The 19,132-nt window shown below is 39.2% G+C and overlaps 1 protein-coding gene across 1 annotated transcript in view; it reads left to right on the top strand.

Annotated features, from left to right (window-relative positions):
* Positions 1 to 19,132, top strand: part of LOC126100186 (small G protein signaling modulator 1-like) — a 292,492-nt gene that overhangs the window by 126,077 nt on the left and 147,283 nt on the right. Inside the window, exons 13-15 of the mRNA XM_049910745.1 lie at positions 5,236 to 5,346; positions 6,871 to 7,039; positions 14,603 to 14,867. Coding sequence (XP_049766702.1) covers positions 5,236 to 5,346; positions 6,871 to 7,039; positions 14,603 to 14,867 — 545 coding nt within the window. The remainder of the gene's footprint in view (positions 1 to 5,235; positions 5,347 to 6,870; positions 7,040 to 14,602; positions 14,868 to 19,132) is intronic.

The following is a 19,132-nucleotide window of genomic DNA, read 5'->3' as shown; positions in this document are numbered from 1 at the left end:
AGTGTTGTTGAACTGAGCCAGTCTTTTGTATTTTCTCAGATTTTATTTGTTTGAAGAGACAGTTTCTGTGAAAGGAATTTTTATACTGTCTTGTGTTTCTCATTAATGGGGCTTCAAGTAAACAAGACTTTCCTCCACATAATCAGAAAACACAAAGATAAATAAATGAGGCTCAAACAGCCACAATTGTATTTTAAATATTCAATGTCATATTCTTTGGTATTGTGCTAGCCCCTCGCAGCACATTGCTTGTAGTGGTTCCATGCTTTCACAGGCTGCTTCAGCTATCTGTGAGGCAGGAAGTTTCTTCTTTTGTGCATTTACTTTCCACCCCATGCTTTTGATTCGGCTGCATGACTGGATACCCACCTACTATAATTGCTGGCTACTGGTACTGGAAAACAGCTCAGCTAATAGGGAGACTTCTGCCAACCTAGCCTCAGTCTCAGTCTTGGTCTTCTTGCAGCGTCAGCATTGACTTCAACCCCACTCCTGCATTGTGTTGGACATGCCACGTGGTGACGTGCTTCAATCTGAGATGCTTATTGTGAAGTTTTAAGCCTCACCTGTGCCACACCGTCTATGCACAGCCTGGTGTGTAAATTGGAGTGTCACGCTGCAAGACATTTTGACCAGCGAGTGTTAGTACCCACATTAGTACTGTCAGATTTCCAAGCTCCAACTGTTACTGCCTGTGCACTCGTCTTGTGTGTTTATTGTGTACATCCTGTGCAATTGCGCATACCACCAGCAACTTCTGTTTTTGTGCTGTGGACACTGGTGTGCTTTGCATCATGAGCTTTTTTTCTGTGTGTTTCACCACCCCTTGTGCAACCTAGCAGCCTTGGCTTCTATCACAGAATCAACCAAAGTCTCGCTGCATGCGGCTGCCACTCCAGTGCCATATAACATCATGCCTCTCAGAACTGGAACACTGCAATACTGACTGCATGTGCAGCTCACGGCAACATGACCAATGATGGCCAACCCCTGGTACCAAACTCCACCCCAATGCCCACACCAGCCCCTGCATCTGCTGTCAACAATCCTTGTGGCATCGAAGTGCTGACTTCCGAATTCCCACATGCCGCCGCCACACCATCGAGCAGTGTTGCGTCCCAACTGCCGTCCTCAGTGAACGCTATCTTTGCTGGCTGCACCATCACACAGGATGTCCCCAAGTTCGCTGTGCTGATCAGTCAGCTCAAGCCAACAAATGAAGTGGAGATCTGCAATGTCATCACATTGCCCTCAGCCAATGATCATTACAAGACACACTGGCACTGTCTCGTGATGCAACATCATCTGAAATGTAGTGTGTCTGGGACCTCCTTTCCCTCGAATGGTGTGGGTTCCAGCAAACCTCATTATTCTTGCAACTCCTCCAAAGCCTGACAAAGCCACACATGGTCTCTGATGGTTTCCTATACAACATATGACTGGCTCTCCTCCCGGCCCCAATACTAATAGCTGTGGTGTCACATGCTGATCTCTCCCTCACTGATGCTGCCAGCCTCACTGGCAGGATGCACGAAACCCTGGACCCCCTGCCTGTGACCGCCGCTGCCACATGCCAACCACACCCCCACCCTATGCAGTCAGCTGGCCATCGCTCTGCCAGCCGCCCAACCGTGTACTCCCCCTTGCTGCTCAACATGCTGTAAATGATGTCACCAGCTGCTCCCGTCCCCACTGATGTGCAGCACAGTGCACAGCACCTGGAAGTACATGACATCCTTTCCCACCTCTGTGCCATCATGGCAATGCTGTAGGCGACTGTAGCCCACCTCACTTGTGACCACTGCTGTGCAGTCCCAGGCATCGGCACAACAGTGGTTACTGCTGCTGCATCCTCTGCTGCCCTGCCGACACCTCTTGTGACATGGCTGGTCTCTGATGGTACCGCAAGCACTTCAGCCTGGATGCTGTGAAGTGCAGGGAGCCCTGATCTGGACACCTAAACACCAGTGGCTACTGTGTTTAGGCACAGCTGGCTGCTGCTTGATCTCCAAGCACCTGCTTTTCTCTGATGCTCACTCCACCACGCCATTCCTGATTGACATCAGCTCCATGTTATCTGTCTCCCACTTGAAACACTCCCTATTAAACCCCCTGTTATTGACTAGTGGATTATAGCGTAACAGTTTAAAACGGTTTGAGCATGTGCAACTGATGAAGGTAGATTGGGTAATATTTGCATGGTAGTTGTTTCGTATTATATCCAATGAAGATAATTAGGATGTCAGGTAGCAATAATCGGTACATACTTTGTTGTTAATGTTCTATATCTTTTGTCTAAACAGCATGAATGAGGCAGTTACTCCCTTCGTCTGACAAAGTAATAAGGGTTAACTCATCACAGGCCACCTATTAATGTTGTCACATGCCAATATTCTTCATGTGACACTGAATACACGATCCTTACTGCAATCCAAATCCTGGGTATCCAGCGAGGATGTCGTGTAATCACGGTGCGCACAAATGAACACTTAAACACACCAAACAAATTATGCTATTAACGCCTGGAGGTCAGGCCCATGGCTTTTGGTGACACACACAGCCGTTAAACAATTGTAAATGTGGTTGGCCATCCTGCCACAATCCGTCCTGCTCACTTAGCAGCCAACAACTTACTTGTTCGGAGTCTCGACACTGAATATCCTTTGGTGCATTGGGCACTCGACTATTGACAGTACGTACTGCAACCTGCGTGAGGCAAAGATATGTTGTTCTTAGTACATAAGGGGCAGTTGATCGCTTACACACTGAAGCTCGTACAGGGCTCTGGCACTGCCTCGGTGATCCTCCTGATAGTAGCAAGTAACTCCACCATCACCACCTACAGCATGTATCACTGTACCCTTGACCTTGGCCTAGAATGGGATCAGCTCTGGACCTTCACCATCACCAATGCACTGACTCCATTATCAGAGTGGACTTCGAGTATTGCGTCTGCTCCCTGAGGTTACCGGCCAATGCCTCATTGACAGCATTACAGGAGAACAACAAAGTGCACCACTTCTTTGTTTTCATTAATATGAAGCAGGTGATGTATTCCGGCCTTTTCATTGACCTCCTGCCTGAATTTCATGCTCTCATGTGCCCATCCAGAGTTCCTTAGGAGGTCCACTATTCAATTGTCTGCTACACTGACACCATCCCCATACCACCCATCTTGTACAAGATTGCCAAGCCCGACTTTGACCAGCTGCTTTGTCCTGAAGAGGAGTGTTCTAGTGAAAGATGCATGCAGACGGGATATCCCCACAGTAAGCGAGTAATGGATGAGAAAAGCTTACAATTGAAAATTTTTCACTAAATAAAACAAAAAAATGTATACTAGTGAAAAAAATTATTTCAGTTGTGACATACACAGTATTAATAAACTGTTTTTACAGCAACTGCTGTTATCACACATGTACAAATAGAGAATTTTACTGATATTGCTCTAATGGTAATAGTGCAGTGAGGAAGTGATGAATCAGTCAAACCTCATAGTCAGCCATATGTGACAACATTGTGACAATGTTGACCCAATTATATTTCTGAAATTGTTGCTCTTAAGACTACACCACATTGTGTACCAACTTACCGCCTCATGGCTGTCTTGTGTGTTATTCTCAGCATTGCACACTACTTGCTTGATTGCTGAATAGCCTTTTATGGGTTTTACTGATCCATTTGGGAAGTTATGTGAACCTCATACAGAGTGGATAGTGTCTTTAAAACAGGTTATAAGATGACTATCAAAAAAAGTAAAACAGGGATAATGTACTGTAGTCGAAATAAATCAGGCGATGCAGAGGGATTTAGATTAGGATAGGAGGCAGTAAAAGTAGTAGATGAGTTTTGTTATTTGGGAAGAAAAATCAGGGACGATAGCCAAAGTAGAGAAGATATAAAATACAGACTGGCAGTAGCACAAAAAGCATTTCCTGAGAAAGAGTATTTTGTTAACATTGAATATAAATTTAAATGTTAGGAAGTCTCTTCTTTAGTATTTATCTGGAGCCTAGTCTCATATAGAAGTAAAATGTAGGCTATAAACAACTTGGACAAGAATAGAAACTTTTGAAATGTGGTGCTACAGAAGTCACTGAAGATTAGATGGGTATATGGAATAACTGACGTTAAGGTACTGAACTTAAGTGCGTTAAGGCATCAAGGAATTGTCAGTTTGGTACAGGAAGTAAGTTTGGGGGATAAAAATTTTATAGGAAGATGAAGGATTGACTACTGTGATGCCTCATATCCATCCTCTCTTGTGTTGAATAACTGGCAGCAATTTCTTGTCAGAGAAAACGAAGAAGACAACATGTCCTGACACTTTGTATAAATTTTTGCTCGGTGTAAAAATTATGCAAAATATCTCTTATGACATTCTTGTTGATGTAATCTAACTCATGCTGTATTTTGCAAACCATCTTCTTAGAGAAAGTAAAGAGGAGATACTGTAAAAACTTTGACAGCACTGTACTAAAACTGTTGCACAATATGATAATGATATATCTAGTAATCTATGCACTGTGCTGTTGTACTTCTGTATAAAGTGATTTTCAGTAATTTAATAAACATATTAAAAGACTTCAAATGGGTTACATGTCTTAACCAAAGACTTTCAAGTAAAAGAATGACATTAAACTGACTATTACTTTACAGTAGTTTCTAACAGTACCCAGGATGAGTCTTGTTAAACTTCAGGAGTCCCTTTATGCTGACCAGGTCAGAGAAGTTCACAGAGGACAAGTCAAAACGTGACACAGAAAAGTTACCAAGGGAACAGTATGGCTACAATGGATGTCAGTGTGCCAATACACAGATTTTGAAAACTTTAAACTGTTGTTTAGTACCCAGTAGGCATCATTACAATGCAGAAACCATGCTCACTATATAATTTTCCAGTTGTACCTCATAGTGAGGCAATGTAACTGTGTTATGAAATAGGAGCAAATAAAAGATTCAGGAAGAACCATTTGTGATAGTCTGCTGAATAATTTTGTGAGTGAAGAGCATAAATTTGTTATTTGTACAAACAGGTGAGTGGTTGAGACTAAAATTGCGAGAAATATGAAATAGTGTGTCCTAAAATTGTGGTTTCACAATGAAGTAATCAGCAATATTGCATTGTTACAAATATTTCTCAATTGTTTGCTGTACTTTTTAAGGTTTATAGCTGATCACTGTACAGTTATTGTAGTTCTACACTGTTTCTGACAGTATGTTTGAAATGTGCAGGCAAAGTTTTTCCACGTCTTCGAAGAAAGGGGCGAGCTCCAGCACAGCAAGAAAGTGAATCATCTGATTATGTATTTCGTATTGTCAGCAAGACAAATCATGAAGACTTTTGTAAGTATGGTTATTTTGGAAAAAATTCTCTTTGTTCTTTTCATTTATAGATATGAGTTCATATATTCTTTTGTTGATAGGTCCTCCTCATATTGCTATTACTGAAATTGTTTCATATTATGAACATTCTCTCCAGCTAGTCAAACCAATGCAAATGCATCCTAGATCATCTGGCTGTCAGGATTTAAGGGCTAAAAAGTCCCCATCCTACTCTTTCAGCTAGTATTATTTAAATGGCTCTCTCAACTCTTAATTGAGTTTCGTTTTCAATACCCATTACTTATTAATGAATCAAACAATGTATGAAATGTGTTTCTTCAAAAGATCTAAAAAATTTTAACTGCTTTATTTGTTATGTAGCTCTGTTTAACACTGTAATGTAGTTAGAGCTTTGAAGTGGCTTCCTAATCACTGCCTTAAAAAGACATCTTAGAAGACCAAAAGGAGGTATTTGTACAAAATTATGTTCATTTGGCTGAATGCACACTCCCTCTCCATATCACAGTAGCCTCTTTCTAACTTCTGTACTTTTCTCTTTCACATTGTTAAGTGTCATGTTTCTCTGCTGAAACAACACTACTGGTAATACGCACATTTCATTTCAGGCACATTGGAAATTTATTTGTGAATGCAGCATTCTTTTTCCCAAATGAGCAGTATACCACTTTATTCTCGTGGTTCATTTTCATAAGTTTTTTTTTTAAATGTTATTAAGTATACTAATTACAATTTTTTATTGAGCACACTGTATCTGGCTCCAGTTGCTAAATTCTCCACAAGTGTGCTTGGATATTTTCTCAAGAGTTTTTGTCATTTCATTTCCATAGGAATATCACTTCATATTAAAATATGATGTTATGATGTAACTTATTTATAAGCCATTGTTTATTTGTCTTTGTCTTTGTGAGAAAAGTTTCACATTACACATTTTAAACATCTATAAAACTCCCAATAACAATGAATATACAGAGGTGGGCTACCTGTAGCAGTGTCTTCATGATGTTACTGTAGCACATGGTTTTTCAGATCTTTCACAGATGTTAGTGCTGGCAACAACTTTTTGTGTCACTGTAACTATAGAAATTTCTCTGGTACAAATATGCACTTGTAGTGAGCAGTTATCAGATCAGGCCTATTTGTTGCTCTAATTGTCTGTCTCTACAATTTTTACAATATTCGACTGCTCAGAAGACTGAAAACATTTTAAATTCTGTCTGAACAGCTCTGAATTTTCTTATCAATAACATTGAATTGTTCTGCGCCAGCCCTAGTTTCAGAAACGTTAATCTCAAATAATTTACCTCCGAATAAGAGCTAATATTACATAACATTAAGCTGCAATGTGTTGCCTATAAAGTTTTTAAGAATATTCCTAAGTAATTTTAGATGCCAGATTTTATACCTTTGTTACCGTGTCTATGTTATATATTTTTGTTGCTATTGCCATAATGTTTTTGCTATTTTTGAATTAACTATATGCTTTAATACTTGTGTGGAATGTATTGAAGATGAATAACTTCATAGCAGTAGCGGGCACTGAACTGATGGATCCGTGGCCGTGGCGTAACATACCTGATCCCCAGCGGCTTGTGTCCACGTCTACCGCGAGTAGCTCCACCTCATCATCGAAGTCATTGAGTCTTGATCCAGCACCATCAACACATATTGCAGATGCTGCATCACCTGCACAAGGGTAAGTAAGTTCATATTTCTAAGTTACGGGTGAAGGGAAACTTGAAGACTATTTTCTTTATGGGTGAAAATCTGTCATAGAAAAATTTGGAGAGGTGTATGAGATTGATAATGGGAGAGGGAGAGCTAGGTTTGGGTTTGTGTGGGGAAGGGGAAGGGAGGAAGAGCTTAAAAAGGTTGTTTTATCATTGTAATTTCATAATTAAATTTTATTAGCAACTTAAAAAATTTGTTGAGTGAAACAATTAAAAACAAGTTCTAGAAACGAAAGGAAATTTAGGTACAGGAAACACATCATATCAGAATAAATTGCTGCAATTTACATAATCTGGTTCTCTTCATTGCCTATTTATATTACAAAAATGTACTGAATCCTGTAGGTAACTTCTTCTTTAGACTGACACTATAAATATTCACAACTACATTGTGAATATGTAGTGACTGATTTCAACAAAACAGAATCTTAAAACGGTTGAAGATTCACTTTTACAGCAGAAAACAGCATATCAGTCTCTTGACTCATTTGATGCAACCCGTCATAATTTACTCTCCTGTACCTATCTCTTCATTTCAGTGTAGCACTTACGCCCAATGTCCTCCTTTGCTTCTTGTACATACATTGAAGCTCCAAAGAAGCTGGTATAGGCATGTGTATTCAAATACAGAGATATGTAACCAAGCAGAATATGGCACTGTGGTTGTCAACATCTATATAAGACAACAAGTGTATCGCGCAGTTGGCTCTGTAAAATCATAGTTCAAATGTTTCAATCCTTTTATTTTTGGTTTTGTGAGAGATAGTAGAAGGTTAAAACTTCATACTCATCATTCATAATTAAATTGGTAAACCACTGCCTACAAATGACTGAGGTTTGGATTTGAACCATAGTTCATCATGTTCAAAGATGTAGACCAGTTGTTCTCAAACTTTTTGAGCTTTGTGCACATTTAAAAGGTCGCAAATAATTGTGGACATGCTACATTATCAGGTTATCAAGATTTAAGTGAGTTTGAATGTGGTGCTATAGTCGGCACATGAGTGATGGGACACAGTACCGCCGAGGTTGCGGTGAAGTGGGGATTTTCCCGTAAGACCATTTCACGAGTGTACCGTGAATATCAGGAATCTGGTAAAACATCAAATCTCTGACATTGTTGCCGCTGGAAAAAGATTCTGCAAGAACAGGACCGACGATGACTTAACAGAATCGTTCACCGTGACAGAAGTGCGACCCTTCCACAGATTGCTGCAGATTTCAGTGCTGTGCCATCAACAAGTGTCAGCGTGTGAACCATTCAACGAGACATCATTGATATGGGCTTTTGGAGCCGAAGGCCCATTCATGTACGCTTTATGACTGTATGACACAAAGCTTTACACTTCGCTTGGGCCCATCAACACTGACATTGGATTGATGATGACTGAAAACATGTTGCCTGCTTGGATGAGTCTCGTTTCAAATTGTATTGAGCAGATGAACATCCACAGGTGTGGAGACAACCTAATGAATCTGTGGGCCATGCATGTCAGCAGGAGATTGTTCAAGCTGGTGGAGGTTCTGTAATGGTGTGGGGTGCAGTTGGAGTGATACAGGACCCCTGATATGCCTGGATATGACTCTGACAGGTCACACATACGTAAGCATCCTGCCCGATCACCTGCACCCACTCATGTCCATTGTGCATCCTGGTGTACTTTGACAATTCCAGCAGTACAATGCAACACTCCACCTACCCAGAATTGCTACAGAGTGGCTCCAAGAACATTCTTCTGAGTTTAAACATTTCCACTGGCCAGCAAGCTCCCCAGACATGAACATTATTGAACATATCTGGGATTCCTTGCAACATGCTGTTCAGCTCATACTAATACGGATATATGGACAGCCCTGTAGGATTCATGGTTTCAATTCTCTCCAGCGCTACTTCAGACATTAGTCGAGTCTGTGCTACGTCATTTTGCTGCACTTCTGCATGCTCATGGGGCCCCTTCACAATATTAGGCAGTTGTACAAGTCTCTTCAGCTCTCCAGTGTATTACAGTCTCAATCGTTCTCGACAATTTTTGCCTACAGAATTCTGTCTGTTACCATGAAAGGTATCACTTATGTCTTAACAGATGACCTACCACCATGTCCCTTCTTATAGTTAGTGCTCTATACACGTTCTTTTCCTTGCTGATTTTATGGAGAACCCCTTCAATTTTTATCTCTGTTCTCTTAATTTTTAGTACTCTTCTGTAAAATCATAGTTCAAATGTTTCAATCCTTTTATTTTTGGTTTTGTGAGAGATAGTAGAAGGTTAAAACTTCATACTCATCATTCATAATTAAATTGGTAAACCACTGCCTACAAATGACTGAGGTTTGGATTTGAACCATAGTTCATCATGTTCAAAGATGTAGACCAGTTGTTCTCAAACTTTTTGAGCTTTGTGCACATTTAAAAGGTCGCAAATAATTGTGGACATACTATATACACATTTCTGAGGAATATTTTACAACAGCCAATACAGGAAATAAATACAGTGATAAAATAACAATTGAGGCATTTTGTTTTGAATTTCACGTCCAGACTACAGAAAATACAACTTATATTAATAAAAACATACATTATCACAATATGAACAAATAATTTTTGTATAAAAAGTCTGAGAGATTCATGAAGCACGATCTGTCATCCAGATGCGATGGCTGAGCACCTTGTTGCCTCTTGCCCTGCCAAGACGAAAGGCAAGAGAAACTGTTAAGTGAAACGTATTGAAATGAACTAATGCTATAAAACTAACGATTAATTCAAATTATAGAGAAAAGTAATAATGCAATACAAATGAATCATACCTTATGTCTACTCTTTCTAGTGTTTGAGAAACATGAGCCTGATGTGTCCTCGTGACTTCTTTGATGTTTGGAGATATATTTGAAAGAGACAAACTTTCATTTCCTCATCAATACATTGAAGAGTTCCTCTCTTTTTACATTTAATTTTGGTGAGTGCAGAAAATCCTAATTCACATAAATATGATGTTGAAAATTGAAGTAAAATGTTTGAAGCCTTTTGTAGATATTGACACATATTCTTCTTTTATAGAAATCCAAAAGGCTTCTAGAGACATTTCTTAATGCTTAATCATCAGTCCATGATCAATAGATATAGCTGCCAGTTCTTCTCTGTTAATGTTAAGCCAAAATCACCTGAAGTTTCCATGAATGGGTTTCGAATCCATTAGTACTGTTCAGTGTTGAGGGACGGAAAATATGAATTTAGTGTCTCTTCTAAACTTATGAAATTATCTACTACTATTGGAAATATTTCATTCATGCATGTGCTCCTTACCAATGGGTCCAAGTTACCTTGAACAGCTTTTCTTTTCCATATTTGTAGTTTTCTGTGAAATGCTTTAATTTTGTAGGTGGATGCAGGGAATATTGTCTTCTTTCCCTTGCATGCTAGTGTTCAAAATATTGAACTGCTGAAATATATTTGCCAAATACTGCAATCTGGCAGTCCAAAATTCACTCCAAAGGAGGTTGCAAAACTGTAAATGTCTCATTTCTTTGTAAAACACGAGAACTTCTTGTCTTAGCTCATGCACAGGCGTAAGTACTTCCCCCTCGAGAGCCACCTGACTTCTTTGTGTAAAAGCAACAGTCTGTGTTCTGACTCCATATTGACACAAAGTTTTTTGAATGAATGAACGGGTTTTGACAGGTCTTGTTTCCATAAAATCTACCATCTGAACAACTTGCTCTAAGACTTCTCTCAAATTTTCTCTCAATGTTTTTGCTATTAAGGCCTCCCTATTAAGAAAGCACTGAGTTACGATAACTTTTTTTTTTACACTACCATTGAAGGGGCACCATCTGTGCAAATGCCTACACACGACATACTGTTAACTGCCACTTATTAAGATAATCATTTAAAATGTTGAAAACATTCTCAACTTTAGTAGACACACTTAATTCTTTGTAAGAAAGAAACTGATTTACTATTTGATCTTGATTAACGAAACAGGCAAATGCTAAGAGTTGCGATTGATTGGTAATGTCTGTTGATTCGTCAACTTGCAATGCAAAGTTTGAGTGCTTGAGTTTATTACTGCTTACATTTTTCTCAATATCAGTAGACATTTCTATAATACACCGGTGAACTCTATCATTCGACAAAGGAATCTTGCTTATTTTCATAGCTGCTTCATTTCCTAGCATCGTCAGGATCATTTTTATACAAGCAGGCCAAATAAGTAACTCATCTATAGTATGAGCTTTCATACACTTTGCTATTGGTTCAGAGACTTGGTAGGAAGTGATCAGAGCTTTTTTAGAAACAGACATTACACTTTTAAAAGAATTTGCTGCCCTGTTTTGCTGTTTAGACAATCTCTTGAAATAGCTGACAGGTTTATCTCGCAAATGTGAATGCATTGTTTTAAAATGTTTGCTCAATTTACTAGGAAGCAGAGATTCATTTGCCATTTTATGCCCACATACGAAGCATATTGGGAAAGCATAATCTTCACTCCCAGTCCAAGTAAAACCATAGCATAAGTAGCTGTCATTGTACTTAAGAGTAGGCCACTGCTTTCCTTTTTTACTTTCACTTAGCATTTGTTCACGTCCAGAGTCAGATTCTTCAAGAATATCTTTGGTTTTCAAAAATCTCTCCATGTTATTCAATTGTATTTTGCATATAAGATTCACTTCTAGTGATTGTGAAAATAAGTAGTACGCTGTACACAAAACACGAGCCCCACATATGCTAATAATACCTCACTGACATATCACCAGGAAGCTCTGTGATAACGTCAATGCACAACAGTGGAAACTTGTTTTCCTTCTGGGCCTGGATTCTTGTGCCTCCATGGGTTAACAGTGTTGCCAATGGTAATTTTCAGGTTCCATTAACCTTTCTGGAAGCTTCTGTCATGAATCTGCTGGATCACTAAACTGCAGTGGAAATGACACTCAGAAGTAGCAAGGCTTCACGAACAATGACGATCGTGTTCATAAGTGCAAATCATCTGTAGCAAAGAATATGAAATGAAATTCTTTTAGTCATGGACAGCTCGAGGTCAAACAGTAAGCAGCTCTCACAGATAATTTCCTCTCCCGGTTTCTCTTTCCAATAATATTTTATTGAGGACAGAAAGGTATGCATTTTCAGTAAAATATTATTAAAAAGTGACAGGTTGCAGATGATGTTTATAATTTTTTGATACACTGTCATGGTACTTAAATAGGTCAAACTTGCCAATAATAATGATTGCAATGCACTTCCTATGTGCTGTTGCAGCGCCACTCGGAGTTAGGTGGAATAGGCTCGCAATCATTGGGAATGAGACGAAACCTTCTGAATTCTGTGGACAAGTTGTTATCACATGCATAGTGCACAAGGCTCAAATTCAGTATGGCTACCATCATAAAATAAAAATGTCCATAGGCAAATCAACTGCAAAACAAAAGCACGATACTATATCCGTAAGAGTTTTCGTCAGAAAAATCCGTCAGTCGTCAGATATTTTTTCACCATTTTTCCTGATTCTGAACTTTTGGATCTGATCAGAAATCCATTAACACTTGACAACACTGTGGATTAACTCAATGTTTATTTACAAACTTTAAGAGTGACACAAGTGTTGTACTGTTTGGTTACAGAAAGAAGGCACGAAACAAGGCATATGAAAATAATTTGCACAGCGCCTACAGGGCAAAGGGTGGTGAGAGGGTGGATGGTTAGGAAAATTTCATGACTGGTGCTAGTCATCCACAGATACCTGTGCATCTGGTACTGACGGGCAACTAAGATAGCTATATTTTACACACAAAACTAAAAAGGGTTTGCTAAAAGTGCATTATTTCTATCAAAAATTGTGAAATTAAGGTAAGGCTGTTGTAATGTGCATTTCTAGTGCAAGAAGTTGAAGAAAATGGCATTTGAGGCTTTTATTAATTATGAATGACTGTGAAGCACTATGTTGTAAGAATCCTGTAGTCCATGGTTGCAGTCTTGGACTGCAAGTTATATACAGCATATTCAATAAGTTATTGCTTTGGCCACATCAAACTTTACCACGGATAAAGTGTTACATTCATAAATACAGTTACATTCATTATTAAATGAATTAATTACTCCCATCACTGCATTTTGTTGTGATTTTAGCAATGTGACAATTATCTGACCATTCTGTTTCTGCAAACCACAGCTTTCTGCCATCTGAATAGTTATTTTTCTTGACCCACTCTGAATTACACTTTCCCTAGAATTCCTTACACTTCTCAGTGGTGTAAGGGATGACCTCGATGGGCCAGCAATGGCTTTATCATCACTCATTATTTTGAAATACCTTTGCCCAGTTCCTAAACAGCCACTACTGTTAGGTAGCTAAGATTAGCAGCAATAGAAAAGAGAAGACAGTCAGTATGAAATGTTCTGAATACTGTCGACACTACAAGGAGAATAAGCCACCTTATTTCCTGAACCAAACTGAACTGTTCGACAAAACTTAAGGATTCGTTCCATATTATACCTGTCGTGCAATGGATAAAATTGAGTAGCTATATGTTTGTTTATATTTGGCCACATGTTTTCCTAAAATATTACAGGGCGCACCCGTAAATGTTCTAGGGTGCACCAGTGCACTCTGGCAAACACTCTGAGAACCACTGATGTAGACACATTAAAACGTATTTAGTGAGAGGAGTTGTGACAGAGCAGGCAGTAGCCAAAGTTGTGCTAAACATTAAGCTTTAACAAGTTCTTTATGCATTAGGTAGCAGAAAAAATAAAGAAAAAGGAGGAAAGGGGTGACAGAGAGGGATAAGGGATTTAGGATGTTGGGTACATAGGGTAGTTTATTGTAGATGGGCCATAAACAACTTGGCATAACAGGCTGCCATGTTGCAAAGGACCACCCTGTTTACCCAGTATCAGTCTATGCAAAGAACAACTTAACTGCATCCTAATACAGGACTTACCGCAATCCTTCTCACTTCTCCCAAACTGATATTCCAGCTCCTATCAATGTAAAAACAATGTGGCCTGTCTTTACGGGACCCTCACTTGTAACCCCCTTGAAGATCCTATCCCTGTGGAATATCTGGTGCAGAACCTGCTCTGTATCCACTTAACACAGCCTATTCAGTCCTATCAGAGGTATATTTTACCATATTATCAGCAAAGCCACCTGTGAAAGAAGTCTTATCATGTAACAGTTATGCTGTAACTCTTACACAGACTATTATGTAAAAATGGGCACCAACCAGTTCTCCACCCAAATTAATAGCCATCACCAAGCTGTGACCAGGGGGTAAATTTGACCACTTGGCTGCAGAAAATGCTCCTGAGTTCAACATACTAGACAACTTCAGTGGCTGCTTCACAGTCTATGCCACCTGTCTTTTTTGTAGTTATCTTCTACTGGAAAAGTATTGGTTGCAAATGATTGGCTCACGTTAATAAGTAGTTTGCAGTCCTATGTTCTTAATGCTAGTCATGGTGATTTACATATACTTGTTTACTGGTTTCCTTATTGTGGAATTAAATGTGATTCTTTGATATTTTCCAGTGACCCTATACAGCAAGTATGTACCTCAATGAGGCGACAGATATCATCTAGGGCATTCTATGGGTGGCTGGCTTATTGCCGTCATCTGCGCACAGTTCGAACCCACCTCTCAGGACTGGTGCTCACAACGATAGTGCCATCCAGTGATGCAGAATCTGGTCTGACTGCTGAACGTTGGGCAGAACTATCTAAGGCTGAAGGACAAGCAGCAGAAATATTTAGACTTACTTATTATGGTGGCATTGAACATAGCATTCGTAGACAGGTATGTTACAAAAGCTTGGTATTTGTTTCTTACATTACCTTTCACTTCACTATGCTGTTAGAGTTACTGATTTATTGTTTCACTTACAATGTTGAATTACTAATAATTTTAATCTCCGCAATTGATGTTTTTAAGGTGTGTGTGTGTGTGTGTGTGTGTGTGTGTGTGTGTGTGTGTGTGTGTGTGTGTGTGTGTGTGTGTGTTTTGGACAGTGCATGGCTCTATTTGGGTTGAGTTATACTTAGTCTGCTTTTGTGCCTGGTAGCTAAACTTGCTGCAAAAATAGTACTAACCTGTGATCCTTTAGTCAGATTTATCGAAGCATCACCAATTAATGCAAATTTTAATAAATACTTGTTGCAATAAAAGAAAATATTTTAAAAATGGTGAAAAGAGTTATACTCTCCTAAATAATTGAGGTAAGCAGCACCAAAATGTTTATATTGAAATGAAGTGATGATTTATTCAGTCAGTTAAAGCACACTCTTTCAAGGTGGTCATACAAATATTGTTTCAGCATGAAACAAAGTTATGAAAATTATGAAATGCTGTATAGACTGTGTGACTGTGTACTTGGAGTCATACCAGACTACCCAGTTACTATTTACATGGCAGCAGTCTGTGCAAAGTGTAGTCTCATTCCATTAAACTAAACACAAAATATTTGCTGCTATAAATAAATAAAGTTCACTGTGGTGCATTCACCCACGCTCTGGGGATAGCATCTTTCACTAGTAATTAAAACAGCCTGGATCCTTGGTTTGAATCCAGCCACTGCCTAAATTTTAAATAAAAATCATCAGCAGTGATGACTGAAGACTTCCAGCATAAGAAGTCATCCTCACTCTGGCAACAGCCTTGTCAGAGAGGGCAGAGGAATGGATGGAGGTTCAGGGCACACTCTTGCCCTTGAGGTGAAAAACTGCCCCTAAAAAGCAGAAGAATCTGCATTGATCAATGGCATGAAGTTGCAGAAGGCAATGGCAACCACTGCTTTGAAGACACATCGGGCTTATTGACCGGACATGAAAAAGTGTCATGATCATCTCTCTATTGTCAATAGGTTCCAGATTAGTTCCCAATTCGAATCTCTGGGAGGGGATGCCAAGGGGGAGATGACCATGAAAGAAAGATGAAATAACCAGTGGTTAGATGATGATTTAAGAGTCGGGTCTTGGAATGTCAAATGTTTGAACATAGTAAGAAAGCTAAAAAATCTGAAAAGGGAAATGCAAAAGGTCAATCACGATATAGTGGGTCCAGTGAAGTGAAATGGTAAGAAGATAGAGATTTCTGGTCAGACAAATGTAGGTTAATATCAACAGCAGAAAAAATGGTATAAAGGAGTAGGATTTGTTACAAATAGGAAAGTGGGGCAGAGAGTGAGCTGCTGTAAACAATTCAGTGATAGAGTTGTTGTCATCAGATTTGATAGCAAACCAATGCTGACAGTGATAGTTCAGGCAAGGAGGAGGAGGAGGAGAAGGAGGAGAAGAAGAAGAAAGGGGAGAGGGGAGGGAGTGAGTGAGTGAGTGAGTGAGTGAGAGATAGATAGATAGATAGATAGATAGATAGAGAGAGAGAGAGAGAGAGAGAGAGAGAGAGAGAATATGAGGATATTGGACTGGTAATTCAGTATGTAAAGGGAGATGAAAATCTAATATTCTTTAGGGATTGGAACATTGTCGTACGTGAAGGGATGCAACACAAAGTTATCAGAGAACATGAACTCAGTAGTAGGAATGAGAGTAGAAAAACTAGTTGAGTTCTTCAAAAATTCAGCTATTAATAGCAAATACTGTGTCCAAGAATCACAGAGGAGGAGGTATGCTTGGAAGAGCATGGAGACATGGGAGGAATCCAGCTGGATTACATCACTGTCAGACAGATAATCCAAAATCAGATGTTGGATTTTAAGGCATACCCAGATGCAGATTTAGATTTGGATCAATATTTAGTGATGATGAAGAGGAGACTGAAGCTTAAGAGAATTTTATGGAAGAATCAGTGTGGAAGGAAGTGGAATTCTGAAGTACTGAGGAATGATTAAACACAGTTGAAGTTCGCTAAGTGGGTGTATACTGCAGTGAGCAATAGCAGAGCAAGCATTTCAGCTGAAGAGGAGTGGCCATCTCTGAAATGGGCAATCACAGATGTTGCCCAGACAAGCAGAGGTAAAAGGAAGATAACTGTGAAGAAACCATGTAACAGAAGAATTGATCAGCGAAAGAAGGAAATACAAAGATATTCCAGGAAAGGTAAGAATATAAAGAAAAATAGATATAAACCTACGAGAAATAGCATAAGCATGAGTAGATTCTTGCAGTCTATTCAATAATAATTCCAGATTTGGAGCTGAAACTAATCAAATTTCAACACTACCTATTGCCTATCATTCGTAAACTGTTAATGTTCCAGCTGGCATACTGATTCTATGCCACATTTGACTCAAAGTTTTTCTGAGTGCCAACAAGTATTAGTGTATTCAAGCAGCCACATGCTGCCAAAAATCTATTACTTCACAAGTCCTAGCACTGCACTGTCATCTTCCCAACGTACAGTGACCTGTTCTGACGTTCTGTCCCTGCAAATGTACAGTGGTGCATAAACATTCTCTGCAGTGACAGTTTCAAACTGTATTAATGTAGTTGTTGTTTGTTTATTTTCTGTTTGTTATTCCATGCTTTACATTGTGCACACATTCATGTTTATATAACTGCAACCTGTTACCAAGAAGATGTGGGAATTAAAATCTTGTTTACTCTGATACCCAAATATTTGGTGATCCTTACCGATTATGACACGCCCATGCTGAGTTCAGAGTTTCAGGCAGTTTCGTAACACTGACACTTCTAACTTCTGCACCAGCCGCACCGCACTCCCACATGAGAGTGAATGACTCAACAGTCACAACTGAAAAGGCAGCCAGCAGCACAATCGACAGAGTGATGATAAAACTACCCCCCAGTCTAGCAACATAATCCTCATTTATGGTTTGCCCTCCTAGAAAGTCAGTTCATCCTTGCACAGTTATTAGTGGATGTGATTAAATATAACTATGTGGTTGCAGGTTGAGGATCTAGCCTCAAAAGTCCAGGATATTCTAGCCATGCCACTGGATACCAAATGGTATGCATCAGTTAAAAATACGTTGATCACACACTTGTCCCAATCAAAACCAGAATGGCTAGAGGAGCTTTTGCGCACTGAGGAGTTCAGAGATTGCCCTCTGTCACAACTCGTAAGACGTTTACCCACATTGGCAATTAATACTGTAAATGATGATGTGCTACAGAATATATGGTTGTACCGACCGCCATCAGACACCCAAAAATTCTCTCGGTGTGCGCCAGTTGTTAAATGCACTGACACAAACTGCTGAAAGGATATTTGAAGTGTATCCTGCATCAAGTGTCACAAAATGGACTCCACCATAGGAAAACATGCCCACAGTGACACTAGCCTCCATCCAGTCACAGTTGGCAGAATTGATCACACAGGTCACTACACACATTACCGCCAAGATTGATCCACACAGCATGACTGCCTGACTCAGAATGATCAGGAGCTACCACTTGCTCCCGCTTAGAAGCCCTTGGTTTCCCAGTCAAAATTCACAACAAACACAGTATATAGAAAATTGAAAGGTTGGACACTTTTAGATGGACACATACTATCCCGAGTAAGCCTGTGAAGTTTCAATACCCAGCATTAAATGACGAATTTAGGAATAAACAACAACCCACTACAAATTACTCCCATAAGGATCGTGAGGGCAAAATGAGAGTAATTACACTGAATGCAGAGGCCTTTAAACAGTCATTCATGGCATGCTCCATATTTAGAGGGAATGGGAAGAAGGCCTAATAACTGACCATATACATTATCCTGTGTCTAATAGTTTACACACAGTTAAATAAAACATGAAATTTGCATGCACATATAGCCCAAGTTAAGTATTTTATTAAATACATTAAAAATTCCATTGTCGAACAGCCAACCATAATTTAAAAACAAATTAAAAGAATTTCCAAATGACAACTCCTACTCAATAGATGAAATTTTAGATATGAAGTAATAACTGTAAAAAAATAATTATATTATGTAAAGAAAACTTACGTTACACTGAAACATTCCACACCATTACAGAATGTCATGTTCATTATAGATGGAACAAGTATTAATGTAATGTAAAGAATGCCATGCTGCATTAATGTTCTGTGTAATTGCAGAGATTATGATGATTTGGCAAATTTACATAATTG

Source organism: Schistocerca cancellata, chromosome 9 (genome assembly GCF_023864275.1).
Source record: "Schistocerca cancellata isolate TAMUIC-IGC-003103 chromosome 9, iqSchCanc2.1, whole genome shotgun sequence".
NCBI lineage: Eukaryota > Metazoa > Arthropoda > Insecta > Orthoptera > Acrididae > Schistocerca > Schistocerca cancellata.
Note: the sequence above shows the minus strand (reverse complement) of the source record. Positions and strands in the feature narration are given on the sequence as shown.